The sequence below is a fragment of the Hyla sarda genome, chromosome 9, assembly GCF_029499605.1.
Source record: "Hyla sarda isolate aHylSar1 chromosome 9, aHylSar1.hap1, whole genome shotgun sequence".
In the NCBI taxonomy this organism is placed as follows: Eukaryota; Metazoa; Chordata; class Amphibia; order Anura; family Hylidae; genus Hyla; species Hyla sarda.
In genome coordinates, this window is record NC_079197.1 from 13812472 (window position 1) to 13830376 (window position 17905).

Genomic DNA, 17905 nt, shown 5'->3' on the forward strand with positions numbered 1-17905 from the left:
GCAGGACTCACAATACTCTCCTAGCTTTACCAGTCTTCTGTAGAGATTATCTGTCTGGTGAAACAGCCATAATGGAGCTATGAAGAGAAGTTGCAGCTGTCACTTAGCTGCTGTATTTGCTCCTGCTCTGGACAGTTCCTGACAGGGACAGAGGTAGCAGCAGAGAGCAATGTGGTCAGACTGGAAAGAACTACACAACTTCCTCTGGAGCATACAGCAGCTGATAAGTACTGGAAGGATTAAGATTTTTTATAAAAGTAATTTACAAATCTGTATAACTTTCTGGCACCAGTTGTTTGTTTTCCACCGGAGTACCCCTTTAAAGCTACAGTTTGTTTTTCTCCATAGGGGGCAGTATTATAATAGTTATATTCCTTTTCATGCTTAAAATCTGCACTTTATCAGCCATTTCTTATAAGCGGGTCTAACGCACTGTTTTTCCAAACACTTTGTAGCTAGCTGTTGCAAAACTACAACTCCCAGTATGCCCGGACAGCCAAAGGCTGTCCGGGCATGCTGGAAGTTGTAGTTTTGCAATAGGTAGAGGCAAACTGTATGAAAACACTGGGCTAGCCCATTAACTTAAAGGGGTACTCCGGTGGAAAACTTTTTTTTTTTTTTTTATCAACATATGCTGCTCTGGGCAGTTCCTAAAATGGACAGAGGTGGCAGCAGAGAGCACTGTGCTCGTGATGTCAGCAGAGAGCTCTGTGTTCCAAAAATAAAAAAGAATTTCCTCTGTAGTATTCAGCAGCTATTAAGTACTGGAAGGATTAATATTTTTTAATAGAGGTAATTTACAAATCTGTTTAACTTTCTGGCAGCAGTTGATTTAAAAAAAAAAAAATAAAAAAATAAAAAGTTTTCCACCGGAGTACCCCTTCAAAGGGCATAAGCTCGGAACTGTTATTACTTCACTTTCCGCACTCCAATTTGCATCTCGCATAAATCGCATTATTCAGCAGGGGGCAGCAATGAGTAGACGAGGATGCTTCTACACTAAAACACGAATAGAACATCTGTGCACTAAACTGAGGAGAAATTTAGAAATGAAAAAGTTTCTACAAAACAGATGATTTTTTATTTATGTTTTTAATACTCCTATAACTACTTTCGGAATGCTTGAGGTGTTGTGTATTCTAATATTAAACTAAAAAAAAGAAAATAATGGACCATAAAGGAGTTGTTGGAATCAAATGATACTTTGTATGTGTGACTGTAATGATGGTCTATGAAAGTGATTACAATGTTAAAGGGAAAGGAGAAGATTATTAGGAAAAACTGTACAAAGGAGGGTCTAGTAACCTGTTGGGCGCCTCTAGCCTGGATACAAGATGAGATACAGTTGGGATACATGGGGGCGTACAGGTTCAGCATTGCATCCTGTAGCACATATAGATATTACAGCTGAGCTTGTAGATCCTCCACACTCATAGGTTACCATAGCTGGGAGGTGTGTAATGAAGAGACAAGAGGGTGTAATGAATAGACAGGAGTGTGTAATGAAGAGACAGGAGTGTGTAATGAAGAGACGGGTGTGTAATGAAGAGACAAGAGGGTGTAATGAATAGACAGGAGTGTGTAATGAAGAGACAAGAGGGTGTAATGAATAGACAGGAGTGTGTAGTGAAGAGACCAGACTGTGTAATGAAGAGACAGGAGTGTGTAATGAAGAGACAAGAGTGTGTAATGAAGAGACAGGAGTGTGTAATGAAGAGACAGGAGTGTGTAATGAAGAGACAGGAGTGTGCAATGAAGAGACAGGGGTGTGTAATGAAGAGGGGTGTGTAATGAAGAGACAGGAGTGTCAAGAGTGTGTAATGAAGAGACAGGAGTGTGTAATGAAGAGACAGGGGTGTGTAATGAAGAGACAGGAGTGTGTAATGAAGAGACATGGGTGCGTAATAAAGAGATAGGGGAGTGTAATGAAGAGACAGGAGTGTGTAATGAAGAGACGGGTGTGTGTAATGAAGAGACAAGCGTGTGTAATGAAGAGACAGGAGTGTGTAATGAAGAGACAAGAGTGTGTAATGAAGAGACAGGAGTGTGTAATGAAGAGACAGGAGTGTGTAATGAAGAGACAGGAGTGTGTAATGAAGAGACAGGGGTGTGTAATGAAGAGACAGCCCCACATTTCTGGAAGGTGTGTAATGAAGAGACAGGAGTGTCAAGAGTGTGTAATGAAGAGACAGGAGTGTGTAATGAAGAGACAGGGGTGTGTAATGAAGAGACAGGAGTGTGTAATGAAGAGACATGGGTGCGTAATAAAGAGATAGGGGAGTGTAATGAAGAGACAGGAGTGTGTAATGAAGAGACGTTTGTGTGTAATGAAGAGACAAGAGTGTGTAATGAAGAGACAGGAGTGTGTAATGAAGAGACAAGAGTGTGTAATGAAGAGACAGGAGTGTGTAATGAAGAGACAGGAGTGTGCAATGAAGAGACAGGGGTGTGTAATGAAGAGACGGGTGTGTAATGAAGAGACAGGAGTGTCAAGAGTGTGTAATGAAGAGACAGGAGTGTGTAATGAAGAGACGGGTGTGTAATGAAGAGACAGGAGTGTGTAATGAAGAGACATGGGTGCGTAATAAAGAGATAGGGAAGTGTAATGAAGAGACAGGAGTGTGTAATGAAGAGACGGGTGTGTGTAATGAAGAGACAGGAGTGTGTAATGAAGAGACAGGAGTGTGTAATGAAGAGACAGGGGTGTGTAATGAAGAGACAGCCCCACATTTCTATCTGGATACATTATTCTTTGTTTTGTCAATGAGTGGACTTGAAACCAGGATTGTGCCTGACAGGGAACCTGTCAGATTGAACAAGTAACCTGAGGTGTCTGCATAATATTATAGATCAGCAGGAGCAGATTGATATATATATACATCTGAGTAAAAATATTTAGTATAGCTTGGAATTTATCGAATTTCCATCTCATTCTGGGCTTAGGAGTCCAGTGTTTATATTATGCACAATAAAATTCATCATCCCTTTGAGAAGAGCGCCCCCTTATGCAGACCAGATTTTGTGTGACGGATTGTCAGTCCACCATACACTACACATAGTGGCCATTTTCTTTGAGAAGACCACTCCTAGAAAAGGACCACTTTTTAATTCACTTTTGGGTGGTCTTCTCAAAGAGGCTCTATAACTATAACATGATGCTGGTAAACATAATGCTGACATGTCCCCAAGGGGTTCTCTCTTTGGTCCTCTGTTACTGGGACCCCCATTGATCAGTGTTCATGTGTCCTACAGCACCTCCAGAGGCGAAGTGAAGCATTACATTGCCCTTGCTGAAATCAATGATCCCCTAACTATGACCTACTAGGAACCTCTATTCTCTTACCTTGGGTATTACGGCGTCAACGACAGGTATTACTGGGCGCATGCGCTGTGAATGTGCGACTGATTCTGAACCTCTCAGACTCACCGCGCATGCGCCCTAATACCACATGGGCGGAAAAACGACAGTGGTACACCGCGGTGAGGTGAGCCCTGTGTGTCAATGATCAGACTGAGCGGAGAGAGGCGTTGCGGACCCTGTTACGAAACTACAACTCCTAGCATGCTCGGACAGCCTTTGGCGCACAGGGAATGTGCGAGCGATTCTGAAACTATTGACTGTGCATGCGCGGGCAAACAACAGGGGTACACAGCGGGCAGATGAGCCCTGTGTCTCAATTAAGTGTGACATCAACGGAGAGAGGTGCTGTGGACCCCTGTTGCCAAACTACAACTCCCAGCATGCCTGGACGGCCTTTGAGGCACAGCAAATGTGCGAGCGAATCTGAACCTCTGACTCACCGCACATGCGCGTAATACCCATTGACTGCTCAGGCGCGTTGCGGACCCCTGTTGCGAAACTACAACTCCCAGCATGCCCGGACAGCCTTTGAGGCACAGCGAATGTGCGAGCGATTCTGAACCTCTGACTCACCGCACATGCGCGTAATACCCATTGACTGCTCAGGCGCGTTGCGGACCCCTGTTGCGAAACTACAACTCCCAGCATGCCCGGACAGCCTTTGGCGCACAGTGAATGTGCGAGTGATTCTGAACCTCTCAGACTCATCGCGCATGCGCCGTAACGCCTATTGACTGCGCATGCGCGTTGCGGATCCCTGCTGTGAAACTACATCTCCCAGCATCCCCGCTTCTGCCTCGTATAGCTGATTTAAAAGGGGCTTTTTTTTTTCTCCATAAGGGTAAATGCACACAGAGTGGATTTGCTACAAACTTACTTAGGGGGGGGTTATAGCGGGGTTTCCCAAACCAGTGTTCCCCAAGCTGTTGCAAAACTACAACTTCCAGCATGCCCGGACAGCCAACGGCTGTCCGGGCATGCTGGGAGTTGTAGTTTTGCAAGTTAAAGTGTCAGATACTGCTGTTTCTAACCACAGTTTTCTCTGCTCACACACAACATAACACTATAGTCGCACAAGGGTTAACATCCCAAAATCCTAAATTCCCGTAGACTCCACTATTGTCCTTGCAGCAAAGTCGCTACATGTTGTTCTGCACAGCTGGACTTCGGACACCATAGCCCCCGTCCTAAATCTACCCACTCATTCCTTACTGTACAGGTGGCTCCCACCTCCCCTCCACCTGCATATTCGCAATTTGAGGAGGGGGCTGTCCCCAACCCCCCAGCCACCTCCTGTATGGCTGAGCCCCTCAGTGGGTGTATCTAAGTCTCTGCAGCTTGAGAATGGACTTGCAGAGTCTCAGAACTGCTCTGCAGAGAAGGATGCACATCTGGGGTCTCTGCTAGAGAAAATGTAAAAGCAGAACTCCCCCCTATCCCCAAATTTTAATGGTAACCCCAACTACATTACCCAAATGTGACAGAGAGAACATATAGATAGATGTGTGCGATGCATCCTCCTAGAAGAGATAGATAATTAAGGATTGCAGAAGAGGGGCACTGAACCCTTGATTTTTTGGGACCAATAAGGGGCGCAAAACCGGTGCATGCCATGCGGAATGGAGAATAGATAAAAAATCAGGGACAACCATATAGCGGTGGATGTATATATGGACTCTGATGCTTGACCAGTGAAGAAGGGCAGAGGCTGGATGCATTTTCTCACAAGGAATAAGGACTATGGACATGGCCAGGGGGCACTGCCAGCTGGCACCTCTGCTGCTCCTTATGGTGCTGGGCTCTGCTGCATCCTTGGAGCCTGAAGACATTTGGGATGGAGGATCTGGACAGATGGCAGGTAAGGAATCAGAGGAAGTTATGGGAACTAATGTAGAAGATGTGGTGTGTGATGAAAGAGGAGGAGGACACAAGGCGGCTGTGCACACTGAGCATCCGGGCATAAGATATATATATACATGTATAATTTATTTACTTCTATTATTTATTAACTTTATTTATTTATTTTAATATAGTTTTTAATGAAATTATTTTTGGAAATTATTTTTATTTATTTATTTATATTATTTATTTAATTAAATTTACTTACTCATTATTTTATTTATTTATATTATTTATTTTAAACGATTATTTATTTATTTATGTATATTATTTATTTATTTATTTATTTATTTATTTATTTAGTTACTGATATGTTGTGAAGCAATCTGAGAACCTTTATGAAAAAAAAAAAAAAAAAAAATACCCCAGGAAATGTAAAAGTCTGAAGAGTCTGTAAAGTCTGTAGTCAGTCTCTATAGTTACAATGTTTAATCTCTGTAGCTACAGGGTAAATCTAAATCCAAACTATTGTGGACCATATTTATGGGGTTTCATGTTTCAGCAAGTCATTATCCTGTACCCCAAGTGTTATTATCCTGTACCCCAAGTGTTATCATCCTGTACCCCAAGTGTCATTATCCTGTACCCCAAGTGTTATTATCCTGTACCCCAAGTGTTATCATCCTGTACCCCAAGTGTCATTATCCTGTACCCCAAGTGTTATCATCCTGTACCCCAAGTGTTATTATCCTGTACCCCAAGTGTCATTATCCTGTACCCCAAGTGTCATTATCCTGTACCCCAAGTGTCATTATCCTGTACCCCAAGTGTCATTATCCTGTACCCCAAGTGTTATCATCCTGTACCCCAAGTGTTATTATCCTGTACCCCAAGTGTTATCATCCTGTACCCCAAGTGTCATTATCCTGTACCCCAAGTGTTATTATCCTGTACCCCAAGTGTTATCATCCTGTACCCCAAGTGTCATTATCCTGTACCCCAAGTGTTAACATCCTGTACCCCAAGTGTCATTATCCTGTACCCCAAGTGTTATTATCCTGTACCCCAAGTGTCATCATCCTGTACCCCAAGTGTTAACATCCTGTACCCCAAGTGTCATTATCCTGTACCCCAAGTGTTATCATCCTGTACCCCGAGTGTTATCATCCTGTACCCCAAGTGTTATCATCCTGTACCCCAAGTGTCATCATCCTGTACCCCAAGTGTCATCATCCTGTACCCCAAGTGTCATTATCCTGTACCCCAAGTGTTATCATCCTGTACCCCGAGTGTTATCATCCTGTACCCCAAGTGTTATCATCCTGTACCCCAAGTGTTATCATCCTGTACCCCAAGTGTCATTATCCTGTACCCCGAGTGTTATCATCCTGTACCCCAAGTGTTATCATCCTGTACCCCAAATGTCATCATCCTGTACCCCAAATGTCATTATCCTGTACCCCAAGTGTTATCATCCTTTACCCCAAGTGTTATCATCCTGTACCCCCAAGTGTCATCATCCTGTACCCCAAATGTCATCATCCTGTACCCCAAATGTCATTATCCTGTACCCCAAGTGTCATCATCCTGTACCCCAAGTGTTATTATCCTGTACCCCAAGTGTCATCATCCTGTACCCCAAGTGTTATCATCCTGTACCCCAAGTGTTATCATCCTGTACCCCAAGTGTTATCATCCTGTACCTCAGGTGTCATTATCCTGTACCCCAAGTGTTATCATCCTGTACCCCAAGTGTTATCATCCTGTACCCCAAGTATCATCATCCTGTACCCTAAGTGTCATTATCCTGTACCCCAAGTGTTATCATCCTGTACCCCCAAGTGTCATCATCCTGAACCCCAAATGTCATCATCCTGTACCCCAAGTGTCATCATCCTGTACTCCAAGTGTTATCATCCTGTACCCCAAGTGTCATCATCCTGTACCCCAAGTGTCATCATCCTGTACCCCAAGTGTTATCATCCTGTACCCCCAAGTGTCATCATCCTGAACCCCAAATGTCATCATCCTGTACCCCAAATGTCATCATCCTGTACCCCAAGTGTTATCATCCTTTACCCCAAGTGTCATCATCCTGTACCCCAAATGTCATCATCCTGTACCCCAAATGTCATCATCCTGTACCCCAAGTGTCATCATCCTGTACCCCAAGTGTCATCATCCTGTACCCCAAGTGTTATTATCCTGTACCCCAAGTGTCATCATCCTGTACCCCAAGTGTCATCATCCTGTACCCCAAGTGTTAATTATCCTGTACCCCAAGTGTTATTATCCTGTACCCCAAGTGTCATTATCCTGTACCCCGAGTGTTATCATCCTGTACCTCAAGTGTTATCATCCTGTACCCCAAGTGTTATTATCCTGTACCCCAAGTGTCATCATCCTGTACCCCAAGTGTAATTATCCTGTACCCCAAATGTTATCATCCTGTACCCCAAGTGTTATCATCCTGTACCCCAAGTGTTATCATACTGAAGCCCAAGTGTTATTATCCTGTACCCCAAGTGTTATCATCCTGTACCCCAAGTGTTATCATCCTGTACCCCAAGTGTCATCATCCTGTACCCCAAGTGTTATTATCCTGTACCCTAAGTGTTATCATCCTGTACCCCAAGTGTCATCATCCTGTACCCCAAGTGTTATCATCCTGTACCCCAAGTGTTATCATCCTGTACCCCAAGTGTCATTATCCTGTACCCCAAGTGTTATTATCCTGTACCCCAAGTGTTATCATCCTGTACCCCAAGTGTTATTATACTGTACCCCAAGTGTCATCATCCTGTACCCCAAGTGTTATCCTGTACCCCAAGTGTCATCATCCTGTACCCCAAGTGTCATCATCCTGTACCCCAAGTGTTATCATCCTGTACCCCAAGTGTTATTATCCTGTACCCCAAGTGTTATCATCCTGTACCCCAAGTGTTATCATCCAGCGCCCCAAGTGTTATCATCCTGTACCCCAAGTGTTATCATCCTGTACCCCAAGTGTTATCATCCAGCGCCCCAAGTGTTATTATCCTGTACCCCAAGTGTTATCATACTGAAGCCCAAGTGTTATTATCCTGTACCCCAAGTGTTATCATCCTGTACCCCAAGTGTTATCATCCTGTACCCCAAGTGTCATCATCCTGTACCCCAAGTGTTATTATCCTGTACCCTAAGTGTTATCATCCTGTACCCCAAGTGTCATCATCCTGTACCCCAAGTGTTATTATCCTGTACCCCAAGTGTTATCATCCTGTACCCCAAGTGTTTTCATCCTGTACCCCAAGTGTCATTATCCTGTACCCCAAGTGTTATTATCCTGTACCCCAAGTGTCATCATCCTGTACCCCAAGTGTCATTATCCTGTACCCCAAGTGTTATTATCCTGTACCCCAAGTGTTATCATCCTGTACCCCAAGTGTTATTATACTGTACCCCAAGTGTTATTATCCTGTACCCCAAGTGTTATCCTGTACCCCAAGTGTCATCATCCTGTACCCCAAGTGTCATCATCCTGTACCGCAAGTGTTATCATCCTGTACCCCAAGTGTTATTATCCTGTACCCCAAGTGTTATCATCCTGTACCCCAAGTGTTATCATCCGGTACCCCAAGTGTTATTATCCTGTACCCCAAGTGTTATTATCCTGTACCCCAAGTGTTATCATCCTGTACCCCAAGTGTTATCATCCTGTACCCCAAGTGTTATCATCCAGCGCCCCAAGTGTTATCATCCTATACCCCAAGTGTTATCATCCTGTACCCCAAGTGTTATCATCCAGCGCCCCAAGTGTTATTATCCTGTACCCCAAGTGTCATTATCTTACAACTCCCAGAATACGGGACAGCCGGTGACTGGAGAAATCCATCTTTTGGTCGGAGGACCCATATAAAATTTCTTCTTTCATTAAAAATCTATAAAACCATTACAGCTGATGTCCAAATACAACAATTAATTATTGACGCATTTCGGAGGTTGGTTCCCTTAATCATAAGCACCTGCTACTGTTCGGTGCGGTATTGAAGTAGTGCAACGGTGAGAAAACTGACACTCTTTCTTTGTCTGTCTAATCTAAACCAGTTGTCTCCAAACGGTGTGTACCTCCTTCTGTTGCACCACTACAACTCCCAGCATGCCAGACATTACATCAGACATTACAGCAGATATCGCAATACAACAATATATTCTCGACGCATTAGTCAAGCACCTGCGACCATGCGGTGCTGTCTTGGGGGAGTGCAACAGTGAGAGAACTAACACTATTTCTTTGTCTGCCAAATCTAAACCAGTGTTTTCCAAACCGAGAACCTCCAGCTGTTGCAAAACTACAACTCCCAGCATGCCCGGACAGCCAACGGCTGTCCGGGCATGCTGGGAGTTGTAGTTTTGCAACAGCTGGAATTCTCAGTCTGGAGACTACTGATCTAAACCATAGTGTTGATAGGAACTACAGCTAATACCATATAATGGTGGCTGACATGATGGGAAGTAGTAGTTTTGCAACAGCTGGAGAGCCACAGGTTGGGGAACACTATAGGTTACTTGAATGATGTTTAGACGTAGCAGTGGAAGGAACTATTAATAAATGCGCTGGCCGGCAGATTTCCAATTTTGATAAGATTTTCGCAAAAAAATACAAAACGACGTAGTACCAGCCCATGACCTGCAGGTGGCAGTGTGTCTGTGATGGAATCTGCAAAGAAATCCCCCAGATCTACAAAATTTTTAGGACAATTTTGGAGAAAAATCGACATATGTTCTGTATTAAAAAATCAGCACGGCGTTCTAGTTTACGCCTTTAAAATTGCGAGCTATGTCTTATGTAAATTGTGCGCTACTTAGCGTGTGCACGTCGCAGCCAGGGATTCCTTGCAGGGGGTGGTGCCGTCTAGTGTCGGGGGGGAGGGGGGGGGAAATAATTCGGGGACCCGTTTTTGGATTCCTTATTACATCAGCTTGTAAAATAAATCATAACATGTCTCTCGGCCGAGAGCCAAAATAGATGTATCTGATATTGTTATTTATAGATTTTAAGGTAAAATTAGGCCAAGTGGTGACTTCGCTCTTTTGTTCCCAAAATATACAATTTTATCACAAGAAAGGCCAAATAGACGGAGCAGTCCGTAGAAGAGAGGACATTTGGGGGCATTTATTATTGTCTTTAGAGCTGTTTTTGTGTTTAGATTTGTAGATTGGCGCCTAAGGCTATTTTTTGCGCCTTTTCGATGTACACTTTTTTTTTTTTTAGAAGAGCATACAGGCCAGATATTAAGGGGTTATTCCAGGAAAAGAGACTTTTATATATATTAACTGGCTCCGGAAAGTTAAACAGATTTGTAAAATTACTTCTATTAAAAAATCTTAATCCTTCCAATAATTATCAGCTACTGAAGTTGAGTTGTTCTTTTCTGTCTGGCAAAAGTGCTCTCTGCTGACATCTCTGCTTGTCTCGGGAACTGCACAGAGTAGAAGAGGTTTGCTATGGGGATTTGCTTCTACTCTGGACAGTTCCCGAGACACGTGTCATCAGAGAGCACTTAGACAGAAAAGAACAACCTTAACTTCTAGAAGCTCATAAGTACTGAAAGGAGATTAAGATTTTTTAATAGAAGTAATTTACAAATCTGCTTAACTTTCTGGAGCCAGTTGATATATATAAAAAAATTTTGCCTGGATAACCCCCTTTAACATTAAAAATAAATTCCAAACCCATTCCTCTCATATCTTGTCCTCATATCCCTCCTCATATCAAGACCTCATATCCCGTTCTTATATCCCGACCCTATCATTATTATTATTAACAACAAACATAAACAATTCCAATGGTTATATCAGTGTTTCCCAACAGCTGTCCGGGCATGCTGGGAGTTGTAGTTTTGCAAACAGCTGGAGGCACCCTGCTTGAGAAACATTAGGTTAAGTACAGCATCCACTAAAAGCCAGGATCAAGATGATCCAATTTGTGAAAACCTTTCTGTTCCTTACATCTGGCCGATCACCTGATATAATATAATGCAGCACTTCGCTCTTTAATAACTAGTCCGCTCCTATTTTATAGGGTTAAGTGCACACGTTCCCCCAGACATGTATTTTTAGCTGCGGTGATTTGGGCCGGTGCCCAGCGCCGCTCGCTTGGGTAAGCATGAAGTGTTTTGCTTTGCAATCAAAGTAAAACAAATGACATGTAAATCCATAGGCCCAGGGGATTCCTGCGCTGCATCGGGACGGCTGAGTTACGAGACCGGGGGCCGCCTGGTTACTTGGCAATGTCGCCGTATTCTCACAATTGGGTGCCGATCTCCAAGATTAAGTCAACAGGTAGAGGCCGTCCGGCTGGGAGCTTGGGACCCACCAAAAATGTATATTGGGCTGTAACAAAACCCGGATTACAGGGATAATGTCTGACTGATATTAATACAAAACGCCAATAACTGGTTATGGAGAGTTCATGTTTGTATCTCCTGTAGTTATGGAAGAGCTTGTAGAGTCATCAGGGGGGACCAAGGAGGTAAAAGATGGAGTACGGGGGGGGGGGGGGGTCGGAGGTTGTAAGAAGACTGAGTCAGACAGGGGGACCAAGGAGGTAAAAGATGAAGTACGGGGGGGGGGGGGGGGGAGATTCTCCACTTCAGACAATCCCAACTTGCTGTGGTAGAATACATAGAAGAAACAGGGCCCCATAGATAATTTCGAAACAGGCCTCCTATTATGGCGTCCTGCCCCCAGGTCTGGTGTTTATGCCCTTTTATTTTCCATGATCCGTTGGTCAATACCTCATCCAGTTATGTGCACACAATGAAGTTCTCTACCCTGCCGCTCTCCTGGTCGAAATCCATCACTGACCCCCCCTGCTGCCCCCTCTAACCTACCACCTCATATCCTGACCACATATCCTGCCCTCAAATCCCGACCTCATATCCCGTCCTCATATCTATTCCTCATATCCCGACCTCATATCTTGTCCTCATATCCCATCCTCATATCCCATCCTCATATCCCGTCCTCATATCCCGTCCTCATATCCCGTCCTCATATCCCGTCCTCATATCCCGTCCTCATATCCCGTCCTCATATCCCGTCCTCATATCCCATCCTCATATCCCATCCTCATATCTTGTCCTCATATCCCATCCTCATATCCCGTCCTCATATCCCATCCTCATATCTTGTCCTCATATCCCGTCCTCATATCCCTTCCTCATATCCCATCCTCATATCCCATCCTCATATCCCGTCCTCATATCCCGTCCTCATATCTCGTCCTCATATCCCATCCTCATATCTTGTCCTCATATCCTGTCCTCATATCCCGTCCTCATATCCCTTCCTCATATCTTGTCCTCATATCCCGTCCTCATATCCCATCCTCATATCCCATCCTCATATCCCATCCTCATATCCCATCCTCATATCCCATCCTCATATCCCATCTCATATCCCATCCTCATATCCCATCCTCATATCCATCCTCATATCCCATCCTCATATCCCATCCTCATATCCCATCCTCATATCCCATCCTCATATCCATACCTCTTATTCTGTCCCTATCTCCCTTTCTCACACCCCTTTCTCATATCCCGTCCTCATATCCTGTCTGCAAGTCTCGGCAATCTCTGAGCCTGAGAGTAACTGATCAGGAGATGTTGCAGACATCCATAGACTTCCATGAGACATCAGAAAAAACATAGATTTAACTCTACTATATACCAGGTTTCATCAAAATATCTACAGCTATTGGAATTTGGAGGTTATGCTGGAACACACACACACATATATATATATATATATATATATATATATATATATATATATATATATATACACATACAGACAAAGAATAAGTCAGCCAGCACTTTAGTTGATACCAAACTATTATATGGACCTGGCCTACAGGTGCACGCTACTAGGCTAGATATACAGCAACAGAAGAATACAGCAGCACACTGCCAGCACAAGGATATAGGTGCAACATGAATATGTAGTTAAAACATGGAGAGCTATACAGCTATGGTGTAATAGATGCAAATGTGAAACTATGAAATAGTGAGGCACTTAGCTCGCAAATTTGTCTCCGCCGGCGGTCAAATAGCTTGGACCGTCCCACCGCGATAAGGTAGCCTCCTGGGTGTGTATATAAGGTGGCTTGATGTTCCAGATCCTGCCATGCTTACTGAACTGTTCACACAGAGGCATATTCACAGTGTAGGGTCCGTCCCAGGAGGCTACCTTATCGCGGTGGGACGGTCCAAGCTATTTGACCGCCGGCGGAGACAAATTTGCGAGCTAAGTGCCTCACTATTTCATAGTTTCACATTTGCATCTATTACACCATAGCTGTATAGCTCTCCATGTTTTAACTGCATATTCATGTTGCACCTATATCCTTGTGCTGGCAGTGTGCTGCTGCATTCTCCTGTTGCTGTATATATACACATAGATACAAACATAAAGATATAGGATGCCTTGGTGAAGTTATTGCAAACAGTTCCCTCTATGGAGGACTCAATGCCATCAGGTTTACCATACAATACAATTCAGGTAATACCACTTTTCTCCTGCAGTGGCCGCTGTGCAGCCTCCCGTTTCTTCACCGAAAAAAAGGCTCAGCCATTATTTTCTTAATTCCATTCGAAAAAATTAACAGAGAAATTAACTTTGATGGTTACAATAGTATTTCTTTAGTTACGAGGCAGGAATCGCCTTTGTGTTACAGTAAAATGTCCAGAATACATAAAGATGTAGATTTGTGAATGTTTCTTTTAGACATCTTACGGCCTATAGGAATGGTGTAATCCAAATTAATAAGCAGCAGTCACAATGTCACATGGCAGGCGCATAGATGGCATATTTTCTCAGACCGAAAATAAATATCCAGAATTTTTTTTTATATCTATATATATATATGTCCAGATAGCAAGGAGGAGCAGCACACCAAAGATGCAGCGGGTGCAAGCGGGCCCAGTCGCAGCCCGGGTCACTGGCAGCAGTAGTGATGTATAGTAGAATAAAGCGTCGCGCAGCACTCCAGTAGTGATCAAATAAGGTTTATTTCCTCATGGTAAGATACAACGGACGTCACACACCGCCCGCCCTGTAGTCGCCGGTAATCAGTCCCGGAGCGAACACGCTCCGGGGACTGATTACAAACGGGGTGCCGCGTGCATGATCCCAGGGATCCCAGCGGCGAGACTCTCGCGATCAGGCATCTTATCCCCTATCCTTTGGATAGAGGATAAGATGTTTAAGCACCAGAGAACCCTTTAAAGGGGTACTCCCGTGGAAAACATTTTTTTGTTTTTTTTGTTAATCAACTGGTACCAGAAAGTTAAACAGATTTGTAAATTACTTCTATTAAAAAATCTCAATCCTTCCGGTACCTTTTAGGGGCTGTATACTAAAGAGGAAATGCTTTTCTTTTTGGATTTCTCTTCTGTCACGACCACACTGCTCTCTGCTGACCTCTGCTGTCCATTTTAGGAACTGTCCAGAGCAGGAGAAAATCCCCATAGCAAACATAGGCTGCTCTGGACAGTTCCAAAAATGGACAGAGGTGTCAGCAGAGAGCACTGTGGTCATGACAGAAGAGAAATCAAAAGAAAAGCATTTCTCTGTAGTATACAGCCCCTAAAAAGTACTGGAAGGATTGAGATATATATTTTTTTTTTATAGAAGTAATTTACAAATCTGTTTAATTTTCTGGCACCAGTTGATTTAAAAAAAAATAAAAAATAAAAAAATAAAATAAAAATGAAATAAAAAATAAAAAAATAAATAAAAATAAATATAAAATAAAAAAATAAAAAATAAAAAACTCAGTAAAAATCATTCTCTATCAGTGTTTCTTAGCCAGGGTGCCTCCAGCTGTTGCAAAATTACAACTCCCAGCATGCCCGGACAGCCGTTGGCTGTCCGGGCATGCTGGGAGTTGTAGTTTTGCAACAGCTGGAAGCACCCTGATTGAAAAACACCATTTGGAAGGTATCCATCACATGGTTGGATGATAACACTGACTTCTCTAACCTTAATGTGGAACAAAGGCGAGAACAAGATTCACGGCAGGACATGGCGGATTAAGTCAATATGAAAGATGTTTATTTATAAGCCGCTGCTGCCAGGACGCGTCTCCGTTTTTTTTTTTTTTACCATGACACGTGTTGGGATGAAGCTGATCCTGTAATGTCCCGTATGAGGTTTATTTATTCAGACCATGTGTGTTATTTCATTCACTGTTGGCTTTCATGGGCTTGTTTGGTTTCCAGAGAAGATAGATGGAACAGACGCCCCCGATCGCCCCCGCCACCCGGTCCATGAGGTCTACGTATTTACATTAACGCACATGTTCTTGTAGAGCTCTGTGCACATTAAGTCTGTTCACACGGCGAAAACATTTCTGTCAGAATATCCTCAAGACCGCTCACCCGTCTCCATAGACGGCAATGCACTTACCGAGCAGATTGCGCAGAAAGAACCAACATGTCCGCTGTGTGCACGGTGCGGCGGAATCCCACTGAAATGGACAATTGGACTCTGCTGGCATCAGAATTTCTGAGCGGCGGATTTTTCCGTCGTGCGAATGAGGCCTAATAATCTTATATCTGAGCTGAGGACAATCGGGTAAAGAGGGATCCAGTCTATCTGGGTGGGGCTGGCAGGTCAGTAAGTTGCGAGGAGGCGACCATGACGACTACAACGTGAGGTAAAAAAGTTAGTGCCCCCTTGTCAGGAGATTTCTGTCAGAAAAGACAAAGAAACAGAGAAGTTCTGAGGTAAAAAATGTCAGGAATCGCGAGTGGGAAATAAGTAACGTCAAGAGGGGACCTAAACTTTCCAAAACGGCTGCCGTGACCCCTTAATAAAGATCTTATAGTGAGGACATTGGGGGAGAGTTATCAAAACCTGTGTAGAGGAAGAGCGATGCAGTTGCCCATAGCAACCAATCAGATCACTGCTTTCATTTTTAAAAAGGCCTGTGAAAAATGAAGATCTGATTTGGTTGCTATGGGTGACTAGTCAGTTTTTCTTCTCTTTTAATCTCCCCCATTGTGGGGCCCTTTTGCAAACATTATGGGGCCCACTATGACCGAGGCCGATTTGGCTGTTATTATGGGGCCACTATGGATACTGCTATGTATTTTGTTCTGGTTTTAAACACAATTTAGCATCCTATAGGGCGATTCTGCGCCCCGGAATCCCGATGTGGTTTATAACCGGAAATTTGCCGTTACCAAGCCACGTCCTATCATATCTAGGCTGCTTTTACACCATATTTAGGGCATACGACAGCCCCGTCAGGCAGGGACTCCGGTCGGCTTATTTTCCCACCATATCATGTTTTGAACTGGACAGAAAAGCGCAAGGATACGGTGGGAAAATGAACCACCCATAGTCCATAGCTGATTTCGGTCACTGCGGGATACGGCAGAAGCAGAGGTGTAGCTTGTAGCTTTTGGGCCCGATGCAAAATCTGCAACAGGGCCCCATATGCCAAATAGTATTGGTCTCTTATGGTGCAGTTGTGCTTTGGGGCCCCCTTAGGCATCAGGGCCCGGTGCAACTGCTACCTCTATAGCTATGCCCCTGGGCAGGAGGCACTTTTGCCAGATCCAGCTGCCGTATGCCCCAAACGAAGTGTGAATGCAGCCATAGGCTATGTTCACATGGTGGCGTCCGGCGCAAAAACATTGAACTTGTTCATTGCATTGCCGTCTATGGAGATGTTGCATTTCCGAGCAGTCCTAGCGGTCCTAGTGTAGAACTCCAGCTCTGCCATGCCCTCTCCTTGCCCCGTACTGATGTGCTTTCTCCCCCCGCAATATATTTTCTCTCTCCCGCCTGCCCCCATCCTCTCTCCCATCTGGAGCGCCACAGTTTGGAGACCACTGCCATAGAACACCATAGATATGTCCATTGCATGGATTGGAAATTACTATAAGGCCCCATTCACACTATGAAAATACGAAGAATCAACTTGCATCTGCCTCCCACTGATTTCAATAGGATTCTACTACTCACACGGCGGAAGTTCCATAGGAGAACTTTTTAGGACTGCACGGTAGTAAATGGGACAGCGCTCATTCTGGAGTGGGATATTGCAAATGGAATTTCCGTAGTTTGGACGGAACAATAGGGGATGCAGAGGGAAGCTGTCACATGGGACCCCATAAGAACACACCAGTATTATAAATGCCACATGATACACAGGGGCCTGGTAAAACATTTGCGCTGGGGCCCAAAAGTCCACCTCTGAATCATGGGGAATGACCATTGGCCACATCTCAGAATTTCCTTTTTGAACAGCGTAAGATCCTGTGTCCCTCGCGAGCCGGCATGTCGTGTGCCAGGCTGCCCGCCTGCTCATAACGAAGAGCGTGTCACCCCCTAATAAGCCCCTGTCATGATCATTTCCTCCCCCCGCTTATGTCAACAGGTTTGACAGGAAATGAGTTTATGAGGCAACAGGAAAAAATTTCGGAGAGCGGTGGTAATTGACACGGTGTAGGAGCAGAGCGGCTCGGAGATTGGCGTAATCCTGGTCATGGTCGGCTCGGGGCCCACGTCTCACATTTAGGATTTAATGGGATCTATTTAAGGCAATTAGCAAGTAGCAAAATATTGTCGGCCGGCCAAGAGGAACAGAGCTAATGGACGGGCACTGACGCTGGGCCCATTGTGCCGATTGGTTTTCACGGCAATAAA

At 44.2% G+C, this 17905-nt stretch overlaps 1 protein-coding gene across 1 annotated transcript in view; it reads left to right on the top strand.

Annotated features, from left to right (window-relative positions):
• Positions 1 to 4753: 4753 nt before the first annotated feature.
• Positions 4754 to 17905, top strand: part of LOC130291779 (collagen alpha-1(I) chain-like) — a 233582-nt gene continuing 220430 nt past the window's right edge. Inside the window, exon 1 of the mRNA XM_056541029.1 lies at positions 4754 to 5219. Within this exon, the coding sequence (XP_056397004.1) occupies positions 5102 to 5219 (118 nt within the window). The 5' untranslated portion in view covers positions 4754 to 5101. The remainder of the gene's footprint in view (positions 5220 to 17905) is intronic.